Source organism: Callorhinus ursinus, unplaced genomic scaffold (assembly GCF_003265705.2).
Source record: "Callorhinus ursinus isolate GAN/ISIS: 27379988/994484 unplaced genomic scaffold, GSC_fseal_2.0 scaffold1, whole genome shotgun sequence".
In the NCBI taxonomy this organism is placed as follows: Eukaryota; Metazoa; Chordata; class Mammalia; order Carnivora; family Otariidae; genus Callorhinus; species Callorhinus ursinus.
The window spans coordinates 71,222,920-71,239,196 of record NW_027397063.1 but is presented as its reverse complement, the minus strand read 5'-3'; the positions used below and the strand labels follow the sequence as shown (position 1 = coordinate 71,239,196).

Here is a 16,277-nt window from a genome sequence, read left to right as displayed (position 1 = left end):
AGCACATTTGAGCGGTAGAGGCCCCAAAGACGGAGGCAGACAAGATCTGCTTAAAGGACATACAATGACATGGAGACAAACTGCTGGTTAGATTTACCCCTCCTCCCAAAGATGGGGTATTCTCCACTGCACCCCACCCCGCAAATCTAGTATTATAAAGACTTACCTGTATCAGGGGCACAGGCCTCATCTGCTTTGGCAGCATTATCCACATTCTGTATGGTGGTATCTGGGGAGTAAAAAGAAGGTTTGAGGACCAGCCCATGTTCTCTAGCTTGTTAGAGAGACAGGTAGGGAACCTCCCTATGGGGTCTGGATCACTTGAGTTGTGTGTCTCTGAGTGTCAGCTGGGTTTATGCTGACTTATTGGGGTTGGCTGTGTCTCCCTCATTACAGCCCAAGCTTCAAGAAGACAGTGACCACACCTTACCCTTTCTCTGCCACTCCTGGGCTCATTCCAGCCTGCGTACATGACCGGAAGGTGCTCCCTCCAAAGGCTTCTTGCAGTCTTTGCGGAAGGTTCTCTTCCCCCGCCATATATTTGTTTGGGCTTCCTCTCCTCTCCATTGTCCCCTCTGATCCCGAGGGCAGGAATTTTGCCCCTCTTTATTCCTCTGAGAGAGCCATCAGACAGGGCTTCCTGTGAGGCCCTATGGGGAAAGGAGTCCTGGTGTCCTGATCCCCATTCCCACCCCATAAGGAACTTACTATGCACAGGGGACCCCCTAGCAATGCAGCTGTGCCTGTGGCAAAGGCATCAGAGCTACAAAATCTCCTTTCTATCTTGGGTAACACTGGTCTACATACCTGGGCCACTGGCCTCATTGCTGGCCCCATCCTTTGGGTGGTCAGGGGTCTCCCGCCCGGGCTTCTGGCTGAAGGCCAGGAAGAGGTGTGTGCTCAGTGGCTGAGGAAGGTCCACCTCCAGGTACGCCCTCATGAACAGCTTGAAGACATCGTAGCTAATTGGCTGAGAAGAAACAAAGAGGACAGAGAGACTGGGGAGGGGGCAGGCAGGCGGGAGAAATGAAAGGGAAGCAGAAGGAAGTGGGGGACTTGGTGGGTGCAGGAACGAAAAGGCCAGGAAGTGAGGGAGAACAGCAAGCACAAGGAGCAGGGGACAGGATGCAAGAAAGAGACGACACTGGTGGTTGCACGTTGCGGTTTGCCAGAAGCTTCTGTAATAAGAGGTGTCCAAAACTAGGTAGAAAGGGGGTGATGGAGAACGAGCATTGGGAGTGGAGGCCACAGAGGAGGGCTTTGCCTGAGTCAAGGCCCACAAGCCAGACTGCTCTCTAATGAGCAGGATTTGATCCGTGCCCTGGAATCTTAGTGAAGATGAGGAAGGACGTAGTGGAAAACACGATGGAAAGATGGTTCTTCTGTGGTGTCTCCGTTTTCTGCTTGTGCTGTGAGGGATGTGATTCCTGAGTGTTCAGGTCTCAGAAAATAGGAAAAGACAGGCTCCATCCTTCATACTTTCATAACTGATCTTCTTTGGATGAACCTCAAGAGAACAGGAGAGGGTATGTGTCTGGCTCAGCTGCTCTCGAAACATGTCCTTGTGAAGGTTTTAGGCACTGGGAGAAGAGCAGGAAGCCAAGGACAGAAGGTAGAATCAAGAAACATGCCAAAAACTAGAACCTCTCCCTGCTGTATCTCTCCCACTACTGCCTGGCTTCTGGTCCCGGGCTGGGAGCAACCATGCCAGAAAGGGCTGCTGTACTCAGCAAACACTCAACAAAGACGGTTTGCAGTGAGTCATCACTGGCTCATGCTCTGATGGCATCAGATTCTTCATCAAATCAGCAGATGCTCCTGGAAATCACTGAGGAAGCTCTACTCTAAGATCTGCTGTGAAGGCTTTTGTAAATAATAACAGCCATGAGAATAAAATCCCTTTTTGGGAGCCTACTTTGCTCTCCTTCCAAAATGTTGGTAGCATTTAACCCCTTGTCTCTTCTAGAAAATCTGGGAGCCTTCCCAGAACCATGAGCTGGCTTAAATATATACAATAAGGTCTGGGATACAAAGTTTGGGCCCTAAAAACAAGCGATGCCCTCTTGACCTCATTGGGAAGGAGCTCACAAGGCAGTTTCTACTTGCTCCAGGCTGTCCTTTGCAGAGTGGAGGAAGCCCGATTTGGTTGGACAGAGGATAATGCAGGCTCCTAGAAGATTAAGGGATCTCTAAGCAAATGGTGGATTCATATTTCTTGTGATAACTACCACCAATCTGTCTTTATCTCACTGTCTTTTCTGCCCCTGGATCTCTTTCTCTTTCTGACCCTGTCTCCACAGCCTCATCACCCAAATGTTCTTCCCCACACATCCTCCTCTTTTTTACCAGTCTGCAAGAGCAAAATCTTTTCCTCCTACTTTCCAAGTGGAACCTACCCACTGTGACCCTTGATTCCACCCTCCCTCCATCTGAAGGCATCTCCCAGCATCTGCTTCTCTATCTGCAAGCATGTTCAAAGTCACTGTTCCAAAGAAATGGCTGGATACTCGAGTTACTAGCCTGTCCTTCTTCCCTTCCCCTTCTGTGTTCCCTGGCCAGACCCCACTAGCCTGTTACCACTTTAGCCCCATTCAGTCTGGGTTCTAGCCCATCACCTCTGAACCCACTCTCTTGAAAGTCATCAATTCAGTTGTCTCTTTTCTGACTTGCTCATCTTTGGCTTCTCTGTTGCATTCCATCCTCTCTTCTTGAACTTTCTGTTTTCCATGTTGTTGTGCTATTTTGGTTTTCTTCATTCTCTACTTTGATTTGACTATTTTGCTGATGGCACTGTTATATTTTAAAAGGCTCTTTTTGCATTGTCTTTTCCTTCACACTATTTAAATTGATAAGCAGTTTACAATGTACAATTGACTCTTGAACAACATGGGTTTGAACTGTACAAGCCCATTTACTTGTGGAAAGTTTCAATAAATACAGTACAGTACTGTCAATGTATTTTCTCTTCCTTATGATTTCCTTAATGACATTTTCCTTTCTCTGGCTTCCTTTATTGTATAATATAGTACAGTATATACAATACATATAACACATAAAATATGTGTTAATCAACTGTTTATGTTAAAAGTAAGGCTTCCAGTCAACACTAGGATATTAGTAATTAAGCTTTTGGGGAGTCAAAAGTTTTATGTGGATTTCTGACTGCGTCGGGGGTCAGCGATCCTAACCCCCATGTTACTCAAGGGTCAACAGTAGTTTTGAGCCCCAAAGTGTCCCGTTAATCTTATCAAATTGAGAACTATCAGCAGAAAATATTTCTGGAAAACAGACTGTACTAAATGATTTTGAAAAAGAGCAAGTTTGGTTAAACCAAGTCTAATATAACGCTCTTCAAAAACCAAAGTTGAAAGATCGTCAAACAAGAGCAGTGTGGGATTCAGGGGACCTTGTGACTGATCTCAGCTCTACCCCATTTCCCCCTCTTTGTAAACCTCAGTTTCTTCTTCAGCAGATGCTGAGTGCTGAATGAGAAGATCTCAAATTCTCAGCTTCTGTTAGCTCCCTCCCTCAACCAGCTCCTCTTCCTGACCCTGCAGTTTCTGCTAACACTGACAATACCAGGCTCCGTTTTGAACTCCCAGTCATCGGAGACCAGGTGTTGTCCCTTCCTTTTATTCACTGTTCTTTTGCCACGTCTGTCACCTCCAGGTCTTTTCTGTGTGTCCACTGTCCAGCTGCCTCCACCTGGATGAGAAGCTATGGAGGCCCAGTGTTCCCTGGTTTCAGATTTCTGTTCTGTACCTCCTACCTGGACCACTGCAATACTTCTCGATGTGCCTCCACTTGCATCTGTCAGTCCTCCCATCTTATCCATCCTTGCCAGATTGATCTTCCCAAAGCACAATTCTGAACAGATTGCTTCCCTACTCACAAACTTTCCATGCCTTCTAATTGCCCATGGGAGAGGTGAGATCAGTTTTAAATCATATGCCCCTCTATAACATTGTGAGCATGCATTCACATTTATCTTTACTTATAAATTGTATACATGTACTGTGCTCCTCTATTATACACTATAAAACATACACAAGAGAAGAAATTAGAAAATAGAAGAAAGATGAGATAAAAATCAATGTGAATAATGAATCATGGAACACTACATCAAAAACTAATGATGTAATGTATGGTGATTAACATAACATAATAAAAAAATCAATGTGCAGGGTCTAAAAGGTCTAATTTGCAGTGTTCCCACACACCAGGCGATCATCCTGTGTACTCCTTGAGTCCTCTGGGATTCACAGCCCTCCCATAATCCCACTCCAACCTAGATTTATAACTACTTCAAGCTCTGAGATCATTCTGGTCTTTTCTCCTTTTATTACCTATGTGTACCTCTACCCTGTGTCCACACTGATCTCCATGTTCTTTCCTGGTCAAACCTCCATGCATATCTCATAAACTGCTTCCTTCTCTACCTGTTAAAATTCTAGCTATCCTTTAAGGTCCAGCTCTGATGTCACCTCCTCCAGGAAGCCTGGTATGATCCCTGTACCTGAATTTCTGTACTTTTCCACTTCGGTTCATGTCCTATGACACTTTTATCAGCTGCCCTCTTATTAATACAGAGTTGTTTATGATAAATATATCCTTAGTTCCTCAACTACATCTAGAGATCTGGGAAGGTAGTGAAATATCCTATTTTATCTAAGCAACCCCCCCCACCACATATGACCGTGTTTCCTGATAGGTATTTTAGAGGCTGTGGGGTTTCTTTGTTGTACACTTGGCTGTCATCAATTACTGTAGGGTCTATTCAGTCATTATATATGTACTGAACCTCCTATGTACAAGAAACACCTTGGGGAACACACCTTGACATACACAGAGGTCTATACCTTCAAGAGACTCAGGTGTTGAAACAATTCCAATACAGGATCAATAATGGTGAGTACAGGAAAAATACTGACAAACTATTATGAGAACTTAGAAAACGATGACTAGAAACCATGTCCAACCATTCATGACCCTATTCAGGGGAAGCGGATGGCATAGAATAAGCCCAGAAACAAAGGTCATTCACACCAGAAGAGCCCAGACCTCCGCCTGTCACTGAGGTTCTGAAAGTTCAGTCACTTGCCCAGCCATAAAGCAGCAGAGTAAAACCAGAAGCCTGATCTTCTGACTCCCAGTCCAGTGCTCCAGCTCCCGTGTCTGTTCCAGGTCCCAGTGCTAACATATGGCTCCCTGTCACTCTCTACAAGGACCTCAAGTACAGTATGCAAAAAAATGTGACTGTGTGCCACTCTCAGAGTTACATCTGAGTTATGAGAGAGTGATTCTTTATGAGCACAAGCCAGGCTCAGAGGAGCTGTTAGTGAATGTGGGTAGAAAGTGGTTTACTATGCCCAAACCAGATAAACAAACACTATGAGACACGCTGAGCCATGTCTTTGCTCTGGAATAACATGCTAGGCACTGTCATGACGCAGGCCTGTTTTTTCCCAGAAACTGCCACTTTCATATAGGAACTGACTGGGCAATTGCTGTTCCTGCAATCTGTTTCAAGCGCGAATTCTTGCACAGGTCAAGAAGGGAGGGGAACCAGATGGACAGCTTACTGTGTATAGGGCAGTTTAAATACATGATCTCATTTAAGTCTTAAAAGAACAGTGTGAGGTGTGACTATTACTGCCATTTGGTGGATGAAAAAAATTCTGAAAACATGAATAACTTGCTCAGAGTCATAAAGCAAGTGGCAGAGCTGGTGGGCTCTGTGCTTAGATGTGTTTGAGTCTAAGATCATAAGACCACCAAGCCACCTTGCCCCTTTTGCTCCACTGTGTTCTGCTTCACTTTCTGGCTGTTGTCTGCTGTACTTGGTTCTCCAGAGAATCACTCAGCACTGATGGGCAGGGGCCTGCTTGTCACGGCCAGATGCACTTGTATTCCTGGCCTCGCTTTCCTAGCTACTTGCCCCTTCCCACAACTAACTCATTCTTCCTTGAGACATTTTAGCAGCAGTAAGCCATCAAGCTCAAGAGAAATTAAATTCTTTTTGTTTCCCCAACCATGTGCGGGGACATTACACCTACTAGAAGCCAGCCACACTGTGAGAGAGAATACAATCAGAGTGAAAGAGCTTCCTTGGGATACGGCAGTGCCAGGCGTACAAAGAGTGGGGGCCAGTCTGATGGAGGTGGGGGTGGCAGCAGGCTCATAACAGCCAAGCTGCTCTCTGCTTCTGAAAGCTCCCGAGGCCTTCACACCCTCAGTGACCCTGACCAAATTGTTCCCCTCCTACTCTTCAGCCTCAGGACTGACGGGCTGATTAGCAGCCCCCACCCTTCTTTGTTCCTGTGTTTTTGGAACTGGGGGTGGGGAGATGGGAGGGGCAGGGAGTTCTTTGCTGGCTCCGCCATCTTCTCTGCATGGCTTCTCCTCAGGAATGTTCTTTGAAATGGTTCATTCTCAGTCTGGCTCTGTATGGGCAACCTTCCTCCTGCTTCATTCTCCTGAGGATTGGTGCATTTGATCCAAAGCCCCTGCTCAGGTAAACCCTGAGGACATGTGCTTTGTTGGTTCGCTGCCAGTGCCCAGGAGCAGCGTTGACTCAAGGGTTGTTGAAAGGATGACAATACGAATAAATAAGTGACCTGTCTTGTCCCAAGTTTGTCCTGCTGATCATTTTTCTGCCGTTAACCCTCATGAAAGGACCCAGGAGCAGGGAAAAGGAAGTTGAGTTTTAAACATTCTGAGGAAAGGAGCCAGAAGGGGAATAATAGTGGGTACCATTTTTAAAGTGTACTATACATTTTAAAAAATTATCTCATTCCATCCACTCATCTGCAAACTTCCATGTCTTTGTTTGTTGTTATCTTCAGGTCAACGATAAGGCAAGTGAGGCTCATAAAGGTGAAATATTTCAGGCCACATTGCTGGCTGGCAGCAAAGGTAGAAGTCTAACCTAAGGCCATGTAACTCCAGAGCCTGCCAATAGGAAGTAAGTTCTGGAGGGCAAGAACGGTGCTTCTTCACCTTTATACCTTCCACAGTGCCTGGATGTTCAAGAAACATTAGATGACTTGAATCTGAAAGTAGTGGATGTCTTGCATTCATTTATTCAACCAACAAATATTTCTTGAGTGCCTGCTATGAGCCAGATTACTCCTCTGGGCATGGGGGATGCCGAAATGCACAAATATATAGCAGGACAGATGGTGAGGAATACTAAAGAGGACAATAAGGCAGAATAGAGGGACAAGAAGCATCAGGAAAGAGGGCTTAAGATTTTAAATAGAGAAGGTGACATTCACTGAGAAGGTGATTTGAGCAAACGCCTGAAAGAGATGAGGAAATAACAATGTGGATATATGTGGGAGAAACAGTCTAGGAAGAGGCAAAAGCAAATGCAAAGGTACTGAGGTTAGAGCAACCTTGGCTTGTTTGACAGCATCGAGAAGGCTAATAATAGCTGGAAAGGAATGAGGAGGAGAGTAGCAAGAGATGAGGTTAGAGAGTAGAGGGAGGTACAGATGGTAATGACCTTGATTTTAACTCTGAGTAGGGGGTGGGGGAACCATGAAGGATTGTAGAGCAGAGCAATGACATGATCTGACCTAAGTTTTAACAGATTGCTCAGGATGAGCATGAAGAATAGACTTTAAAGATCAAGAGCAGAAACAAGGAGCCCAGTTAGGTGACTATTACAATAATCTGGGCAAAATATGGTGGTGCCTCAGGTAAGGGTGGAAGCAGTGCCTGTGGTAAGATGTGACTAGATTCCGGATATATTTTGAAGGTTGAGGTGGCAGGGTTTGCTGATGAATTGGATGTGGGATGTGAGAGGGAAAACTCAATGATGACTCCATAGTTTTGGACTGAAGAACTTGAAGAATGGAGTTGTCATTTACTGAAATGGGGAAGACTGCTGGAAAAACAGGTTTTACAGGTGAAGATCAAAGGGCTCAGTTTAGCTCATGTTAAGTTTGAGATCGCGACTTGATTTTTTAGTGAAAATGTCAAGTTAGAGGGATGAAAGGAGAATCAGGAAAGTGCAGTGTCCTGAAATCCAAGTGAAGTCAGTAGAGGAGGATCTGACAAACTGTGTCCAATGCTGTTGAGTAAAATGCCTATTGAGTTTAGCTACATGGAGATCCTTGGCTATCTTCACCAGTGGTTTTAGTAGAGAAGTGGGGGTTACGCTCTGATTGAGGGCTTTCAACAAAGAGGGAAGAAGAGAAATTAGAGGCAATGAATATAGACAAATTGTTTGCACAGTTTTGCTATAAGGACAGGAAAGAAATGAGGTAACTGGAAAACTAGAGTCAGGAGAACAACTTTAATATAAGACAAATAACTATATGTTAATATGTTGATGAGAAAAACCTAACAAATAGTGGAAAGCTGATGTGAAGGAGATATATATACAGAAAGAGCAATGCCTGTCAACAGACTAGAAGAGGATGGAAAGGAGTGCATACCTGGAGGGGCTGAACTTACTAGGAACATGGAGAGCTCATTCCTAGTTACAGGAAAGAAGGTACAGAGGTGGGTGAGGATCTTGTGGAAGATCTCTTCTGATTGTTTCTATTTTCTCAGTGAAGTAGAAAGCATGGTTGATAACTGAGAATGAGGACAGGAAAAGGGAAAGATTTGAAGAGAGAGAGGAAGGTATGATGTAGTCTTCTAGGACAGTGAGAGAATCATTAAACTTGGCAAACATAAATGGCTCATTTGAGACTTAGAGGAGAAAATATGTTGAGAAACAAGTTCTTTAAAATGAGCTAAACTTTTAGAAGTGGAACAAATTATGGAAAAGCTAGAATATAGGGCTTTTAAAGGTTTGAAATGGAAACGTTCTTACCTCGTGTGGGTCATATTGTTTGATGCTCCCACCCTCATTAAACTCAGCCAACACATCCTTTATCTTCTTGGAAGAATCTGGAGAGACATAATGCACATGTGAAATACTGGTGAACAGCTAATGGTAGCTGGGCCAAGTAAATTCTCCCTGTCTAACCTTGGTTATGATGGAGCAACTCCTCATTCCCAGGGCTATGTGGAAAAATGTCACTCTTATCTGCCCTTCTGCCCTCTTATTTCCTTTTTTCAGTATAGTCTCTCTCCTGCTGTATGAACTCTCTTTCTAAAACACAAATGTGATCTGATCGTGTTCCTACTCAGTACACTTCAATGGCTCTCTGTTTTCCCGGGATAAAGCTTAATTCCCTTAGCTTGGTATGTAAGTACGTGGTGATTTGACCTAGCCCATTCCTTATCTCTTACTTTAGCCTACCACTCACCCCACTTTTCAGCCACATCAAATCACATTTCCACAAGTCCCTGAATATACTGTATTCACTCATTCATTCTTTCATGGAGTCTCTTCTCTATGTTGTAAACTTCACTCAATTCTTGGTACCCAGCTCAAATGCCAACTCCTATGTAAAGTCTTCCTTTATCAGGTAGAGTTCCCTCTCCTGGATCCCACATGACTTGTACACAGCTCTGTAACAGCACTTGTCATATAGTGTTATAACTGCTTCCCTTACTCATCTCCTGCCTCAGTTCCACCTTGAGATCTGTAATTGGCTAGTAAGGCTTTGTATATCATATTACGGTCTGACACATAACTAGTGTTCAGAAAACCAATATACTAGGTGACTGTATAACATCTGAGCAGACATTTTAAAACATTTAAATTTTTGTTGATTAAATAAGAGGAATGGACATTAAGCCCAGAGGTGCTCTGTCCTTGGTGCTGAAGCAGGGACTTAGGATTCATGAAGCATGGTGACTTAGAAAATTTTCCTTTCCGGACTGGCATGATATCTTCAGAGCACTAAATGAGAAAAAAATGCAGCCAAGGATACTATATCCAGCTAGACTGTCACTGAAAATTGAAGGAGAGATAAAAAGCTTCCAGGACAAACAAAAACTAAAGGAATTTGCAAACACGAAACCAGCCCTACAAGAAATACTGAAAGGGGTCCTCTTTCAAAGAGAGCAAAGACAGAGCCTAAAAGCAGCATAGACCAGAAAGGAATACAGACAATATACAGTAACAGTCACCTTACAGGCAATACAATGGCACTAAATTCATATCTTTCAATAGTTACCCTGAATGTAAACGGGCTAAATGCCCCAATCAAAAGACACAGGCTATCAGATTGGATAAAAAAAAAAAAAAGACCTATCAATATGCTGTCTGCAAGAGACTCATTTTAGACCCAAAGACACCCCCAGATTGAAAGTGAGCGGGTGGGAAACCATTTACCATGCTAATGGACACCAAAAGAAAGCTGGGGTGGCAATCCTTATATCAGACAAATTAGATTTTAAAACAAAGACTGTAATAAGAGATGAAGAAGGACACTATATCCTACTTAAAGGGTCTATCCAACAAGAAGATCTAACAATTGTAAATATCTATGCCCCTAACATGGGAGCAGCCAATTATATAAGGCAATTAATAACAAAAGCAAAGAAACACATTGACAACAATACAATAATAGTGGGGGACTTTAACACCCCCTGACTGAAATGGACAGATCATCTAAGCAAAAGATGGAAATAAAGACTTTAAACGACACACTGGACCAAATGGACTTCACAGACATATTCAGAACATTCCATCCCAAAGCAACAGAATACACATTCTTCTCTAGTGCCCATGGAACATTCTCCAGAATAGATCACATGCTAGGTCACAAATCAGGTCTCAACCACTACCAAAAGATTGGGATTATTCCCTGCATATTTTCAGACCACAGTGCTTTGAAACTAGAACACAATCACAAGAGGAAAGTCAGAAAGAACTCAAATACATGGAGGATAAAGAGCATCCTACTAAAGAATGAATGGGTCAACCAGGAAATTAAAGAAGAATTAAAAAAATTCATGGAAACCAATGAAAATGAAAACACAACTGTTCAAAATCTTTGGGATACAGCAAAGGCAGTCCTGAGAGGAAAGTATATAGCAATACAAGCCTTTCTCAAGAAACAAGAAAGGTCTCAAATACACAACCTAACCCTACACCTAAAGGAGCTAGAGAAAAAACAGCAAATAAAGCCTAAACCCAGCAGGAGAAGAGAAATAATAAAGATCAGAGCAGAAATCAATGAAATAGAAACCAAAAGAACAGTAGAACAGATCAACCAAACTAGGGGCTGGTTCTTTGAAAGAATTAACAAGATTGATAAACCCCTGGCCAGACTTACCAAAAAGAAAAAAGAAATGACCCAAATCAACAAAATCATGAATGAAAGAGGAGAGATCACAACCAACACCAAAGACATACAAACAATTATAAGAACATATTATGAGCAACTATATGCCAGCAAATTAGATAACCTGGAAGAAATGAATGCATTCCTAGAGATGTATCAACTACCAAAACTGAACCAGGAAGAAATAGAAAACCTGAACAGACCTATAACCACTAAGGAAATTGAAGCAGTCATCAAAAATCTCCCAACAAACAAAAGCCCAGGGCCAGATGGCTTCCTAGGGGAATTCTACCAAACATTAAAGATGAATTAATACCTATTCTCCTGAAACTGTTCCAAAAAATAGAAATGGAAGGAAAACTTCCAAACTCATTTTATGAGGCCACCATTACCTTGATCCCAAAACCAGACAAAGACCCCATCAAAAAGGAGAATGACAGACTAATATCCTTGATGAACATGGATGAAAAATTCTCACCAAAATACTAGCTAATAGATCCAACAGTACATTAAAAGGATTATTCACCACGACCAAGTGGGATTTATCCCTGGGCTGCAAGGTTGGTTCAACATCCGCAAATCAATCAACGTGATACAATATATTAACAAAAGAAAGAACAAGAATCATATGATCCTCTCAACAGATGCAGAAAAAGCATTTGACAAAGTACAGCACCCTTTCTTGATCAAAACTCTTCAGAGTATAGGGATAGAGGGTACATACCTCAATACCATAAAAGCCATCTATGAAAAACATACAGTGAATATCATTCAATGGGGAAAAGCTGAGAGCTTTCCCCCTAAGGTCAGGGACGTGGCAGGGATGTCCACTATCACCACTGCTATTCAACATAGTATTAGAAGTCCTAGCCACAGCAATCAGACAACAAAAAGAAATCAAAGGCATCCAAATTGGCAAAGAGGAAGTCAAACTCTCACTCTTTGCAGATGATATTGATACTGTATGTGGAAAACCCAAAAGACTCCACCCCAAAACTGCTAGAACTCATACAGGAATTCAGTAAAGTGGCAGGATATAAAATCAATGCACAGAAACCAGTGGCATTCCTATACACCAACAACAAGACAGAAGAGAGACAAATTAAGGAGTCGATCCCATTTACCATTGCACCCAAAACCATAAGATACCTAGGAATAAATCTAACCAAAGAGGTAAAGGATCTGTACTCAGAAAACTATAAAATACTCATGAAAGAAATTGAGGAAGACACAAAGAAATGGAAAAATGCTCCATGCTCATGGATTGGAAGAACAAACACTGTGAAGATGTCAATGCTACCTAGAGCAATCTACACACTCAATGCAATCTCCATCAAAATACCATCCACTTTTTTCAAAGAAATGGAACAAATCATCCTAAAATTTGTATGGAACCAGAAGAGACCCCGAATAGCCAGAGGAATGTTGAAAAAGAAAAGCAAAGCTGGCGGCATCACAATTCCGGACTTCCAGCTCTATTACAAAGCTGTCATCATCAAGACAGTATGGTATTGGCACAAAAACAGACACACAGATCAATGGAACAGAATAGAGAACCCAGAAATGGACCCTCAACTCTATGGTCAACTAACCTTTGACAAAGCAGGAAAGAATGTCCAATGGAAAAAAGACAGTCTCTTCAACAAATAGTGTTGGGACAGCCACATGCAGAAGAATGAAACTGGACCATTTCCTTACACCACACACAAAAATAGACTCCAAATGATTGAAAGACCTAAACGTGAGACAGGAGTCCATCAAAATCCTAAAGGAGAACACAGGCAGCAACCTCTTCGACCTCAGCTGCAGCAACTTCTTCCTAGAAACATCGCCAAAGGCAAGGGAAGCAAGGGCAAAGATGAACTATTGGGATTTCATCAAGATAAAAACCTTTTGCACAGCAAAAGAAACAGTCCACAAAACCAAAAGACAACCGACAGAATGGGAGAAAATATTTGCAAAGGACATATCAGATAAAGGGCTAGTAACCAAAATCTATAAAGAACTTATCAAACTCAACACCCAAAGAACAAATAATCCAATCAAGAAATGGGCAGAAGACATGAACAGACATTTTTCCAAAGACATCCAAATGGCCAACAGACACATGAAAAAGTGCCCAACATCACTCGGCATCAGGGAAATCCAAATCAAAGCCTCAATTAGATACCACCTCACACCAGTCAGAATGGCTAAAATTAACAAGTCAGGAAACGACAGATGTTGGCGGGATGCGGAGAAAGGGGAACCCTCCTACACTGTTGGTGGGAATGCAAGCTGGTGCAACCACTCTGGAAAACAGTATGGAGGTTCCTCAAACAGTTGAAAATAGAGCTACCATACGATCCAGCAATTGCACTACTGGGTATTTACCACAAAGATACAAATGTAGGGATCCGAAGGGGTACGTGCACCCCAATGTTTATAGCAGCAATGTCCACAATAGCCAAACTGTGGAAAGAGCCAAGATGTCCATCGACAGATGAATGGATAAAGAAGTTGTGGTATATATACACAGTGGAATATTATGCAGCCATCAAAAGGAATGAGATCTTGCCATTTGCAATGACGTGGATGGAACTGGAGGGTGTTATGCTGAGTGAAATAAGTCAATCAGAGAAAGACATGTATCATATGACCTCACTGATATGAGGAATTCTTAATCTCAGGAAACAAACTGAGGGTTGCTGGAGTGGTGGGGGGATGGGAGGGATGGGGTGGCTGGGTGATAGACATCGGGGAGGGTATGTGCTATGGCGAGTGCTGTGAATTGTGCAAGACTGTTGAATCACAGATCTGTACCTTTGAAACAAATAATGTAATATATGTTAAGAAAAAAAAGAAGAAGAAGATAGCAGGAAGGGAAGAATGAAGGGGGGGAAATCGGAGAGAGAGACGAACCATGAGAGACGATGGACTCTGAAAAACAAACTGAGGGTTCTAGAGGGGAGGGGGGTGGGGGGATGGGTTAGCCTGGTGATGGGTATTAAAGAGGGTACATTCTGCGTGGACCACTGGGTGTTATGCACAAACAATGAAACATGGAACACTACATCCAAAACTAATGATGTAATGTATGGTGATTAACATAACAATAAAAAATTAAAAAAAAAAGAAAATTTTCCTTTCCATTGGAAATAATTTGGAAACTACCAGAGAAAATGGTGGCTTCTTCTTCTTCTTTTGAGTTTTATAAGGAAATTGGGAGTCTAGAAAAGGGAGTCAGTAATTTTTATTATAAACACATCCTGAGTGTATCCTGTGTAGTTATCAGAACTCTAGACATCAGAGAAAACCAGGGTCTCTGTGCTCTCCTTGTCTCTTAGTACTGTGGATAATTAAGAGCTTCCCAAGCTCCATTACTGCCATGATTTGAGAACATCTGAGCAAAGGGCAATGTTATTAAAAATTGACATAGTGTTCCTTGGTGTTTTTACAAAGGGCTACTCTTTCTCATAGGCCTGTGTAAAGTAGATGTGCGCATGGGCTGGGCTGTTCTCCATGGCTCTGCTGACTTGGATTCAATCAAGCACAAGTTATAATCATTTCAGGACCAAGACATACTGAAATGCCACAGGAAAATGTTGATGTTGCCTAAAAATGGACATTTCTTCCTGAAATGCAAAACAGATGTTGAGAAAAACTAATAGCTCAGTGAGATCCAGGCAGCAGATGTCATCAATTTGGGCTGCTTCCACTCAATTCAGAAGACACTATGGAGGGTGAGATGCTGCAAGGGACTGTTGAAGAATTAGCTGGAGAGATTATCTGAATAAATGTGGTAATGATGGCTACCTCTTGTTGGGGGTCTTTCCTGCATATGCTTATATACTCTCCCCTGCCAATCCATGCACATTTGGTTATATTTTCTTTAGTTTACAGAAGAAAAAGCTGAAATTCAGAAAAATTAAGCGACTTGCCTAAGAGGGTTTTAATTCAGGTCTAGTTTGGCTCAAAGTCTATATTACTTTCCCTTAAGCACTATTCACTGTTACTTCCCAAACACTTGCTAACACAGGGAAAAAGGTAATTAATGCTATAACAATAATACAGAAGCTCTAGAAGCACAGAGCAGAGAAGTAGAATGAGTAGGAAAGAAGTAAAATTAGGATGACAGTAAGCTTGGGTGGGGGCCAGGGATGTCCTATACAGGAGGTAGACTTTGAGCTGAGGTATAAGAATGAGTGAGGTTTGAAAGGCAGACACAAAGTGGAAGAAGTATTCTAAGAAGGGACAGGGTGAACAAAGATGCAGAGATGGGCATCACAAGACATCTAAGAAAGGTCAGAACCAGAGAGTAGTTTGGGGCCAGATTTGTGGGAGTCTTGAGTGCCAAGCTAAGGACATTGATTTGAAATTGTTAAAGATTTCCTGAATAGTGGAGTACCATAATCAAGTCTCTGTTTTCTAAAGGCCACTCCGGGCAACAGAATGGAAGAGAGCTTAGAATTAGGCCAGGGCTCAGTTAACATTACATAAAAATTATATTCAAATCATTCTATGGGCAGCCCAATTGTTTAGAAAAGACTACATTTTAGAATCTATTTTAATGGGATATTTTCAGGCCAGCCAGAGTGGCCAAATCTGGATTGCATTAAAAAGTCAAATTTGGAAGCATGGGTACCCTTGGTGTGGTTTCTGCAAGAGTAGTAAAGAGCCAGCATTTTGACTGAGAACCAGGGGAGTGATTTCACTTGAATTCATACTTTTAATATTACTGTCACATTTTGGAGATTCCACGGTTGATCCTAGCAGAAATCCTATTTTTGTTCTAAGTGACTACATATTTGCAAAATCCTGATTTATATTTAAATGTATGCTATAAATGCACGCTACACACACACATGCACATATATGTATATATACATACACAAGTATGTTCATCCTATGTTCACATTCAAATAAATAGGCTTTAAAAAGAAAAACAGAGCAAGTATTTTAAAATCTCTGATTAATAGCCTAAAATTAAATTAAAAAAAAAACAATCCAAGAGATTGCTGGTTCCTAGATTTCCATGAGCGGTGTCCTTCACCACACATTTACTTCAATTTGCTTCATGGGCCTTAATGAGCTCATAGTGTC

At 42.2% G+C, this 16,277-nt stretch overlaps 1 protein-coding gene across 8 annotated transcripts in view; it reads right to left on the bottom strand.

Annotated features, from left to right (window-relative positions):
• The window catches only part of DGKG (diacylglycerol kinase gamma), a 210,083-nt gene that overhangs the window by 150,923 nt on the left and 42,883 nt on the right, over positions 1 to 16,277 (bottom strand). For all 8 annotated transcript variants that reach the window (XR_012379230.1, XR_012379242.1, XR_012379229.1 and 5 more), the window contains exons 3-5: positions 8,828 to 8,904; positions 808 to 970; positions 167 to 229 (exon numbers count right to left, since the gene is read on the bottom strand). Coding sequence is in view for 1 of the 8 variants with exons in the window: in XM_073896004.1 (XP_073752105.1) it covers positions 167 to 229; positions 808 to 970; positions 8,828 to 8,904 (303 nt within the window). In the remaining 7 variants the exon portion in view is untranslated. The remainder of the gene's footprint in view (positions 1 to 166; positions 230 to 807; positions 971 to 8,827; positions 8,905 to 16,277) is intronic.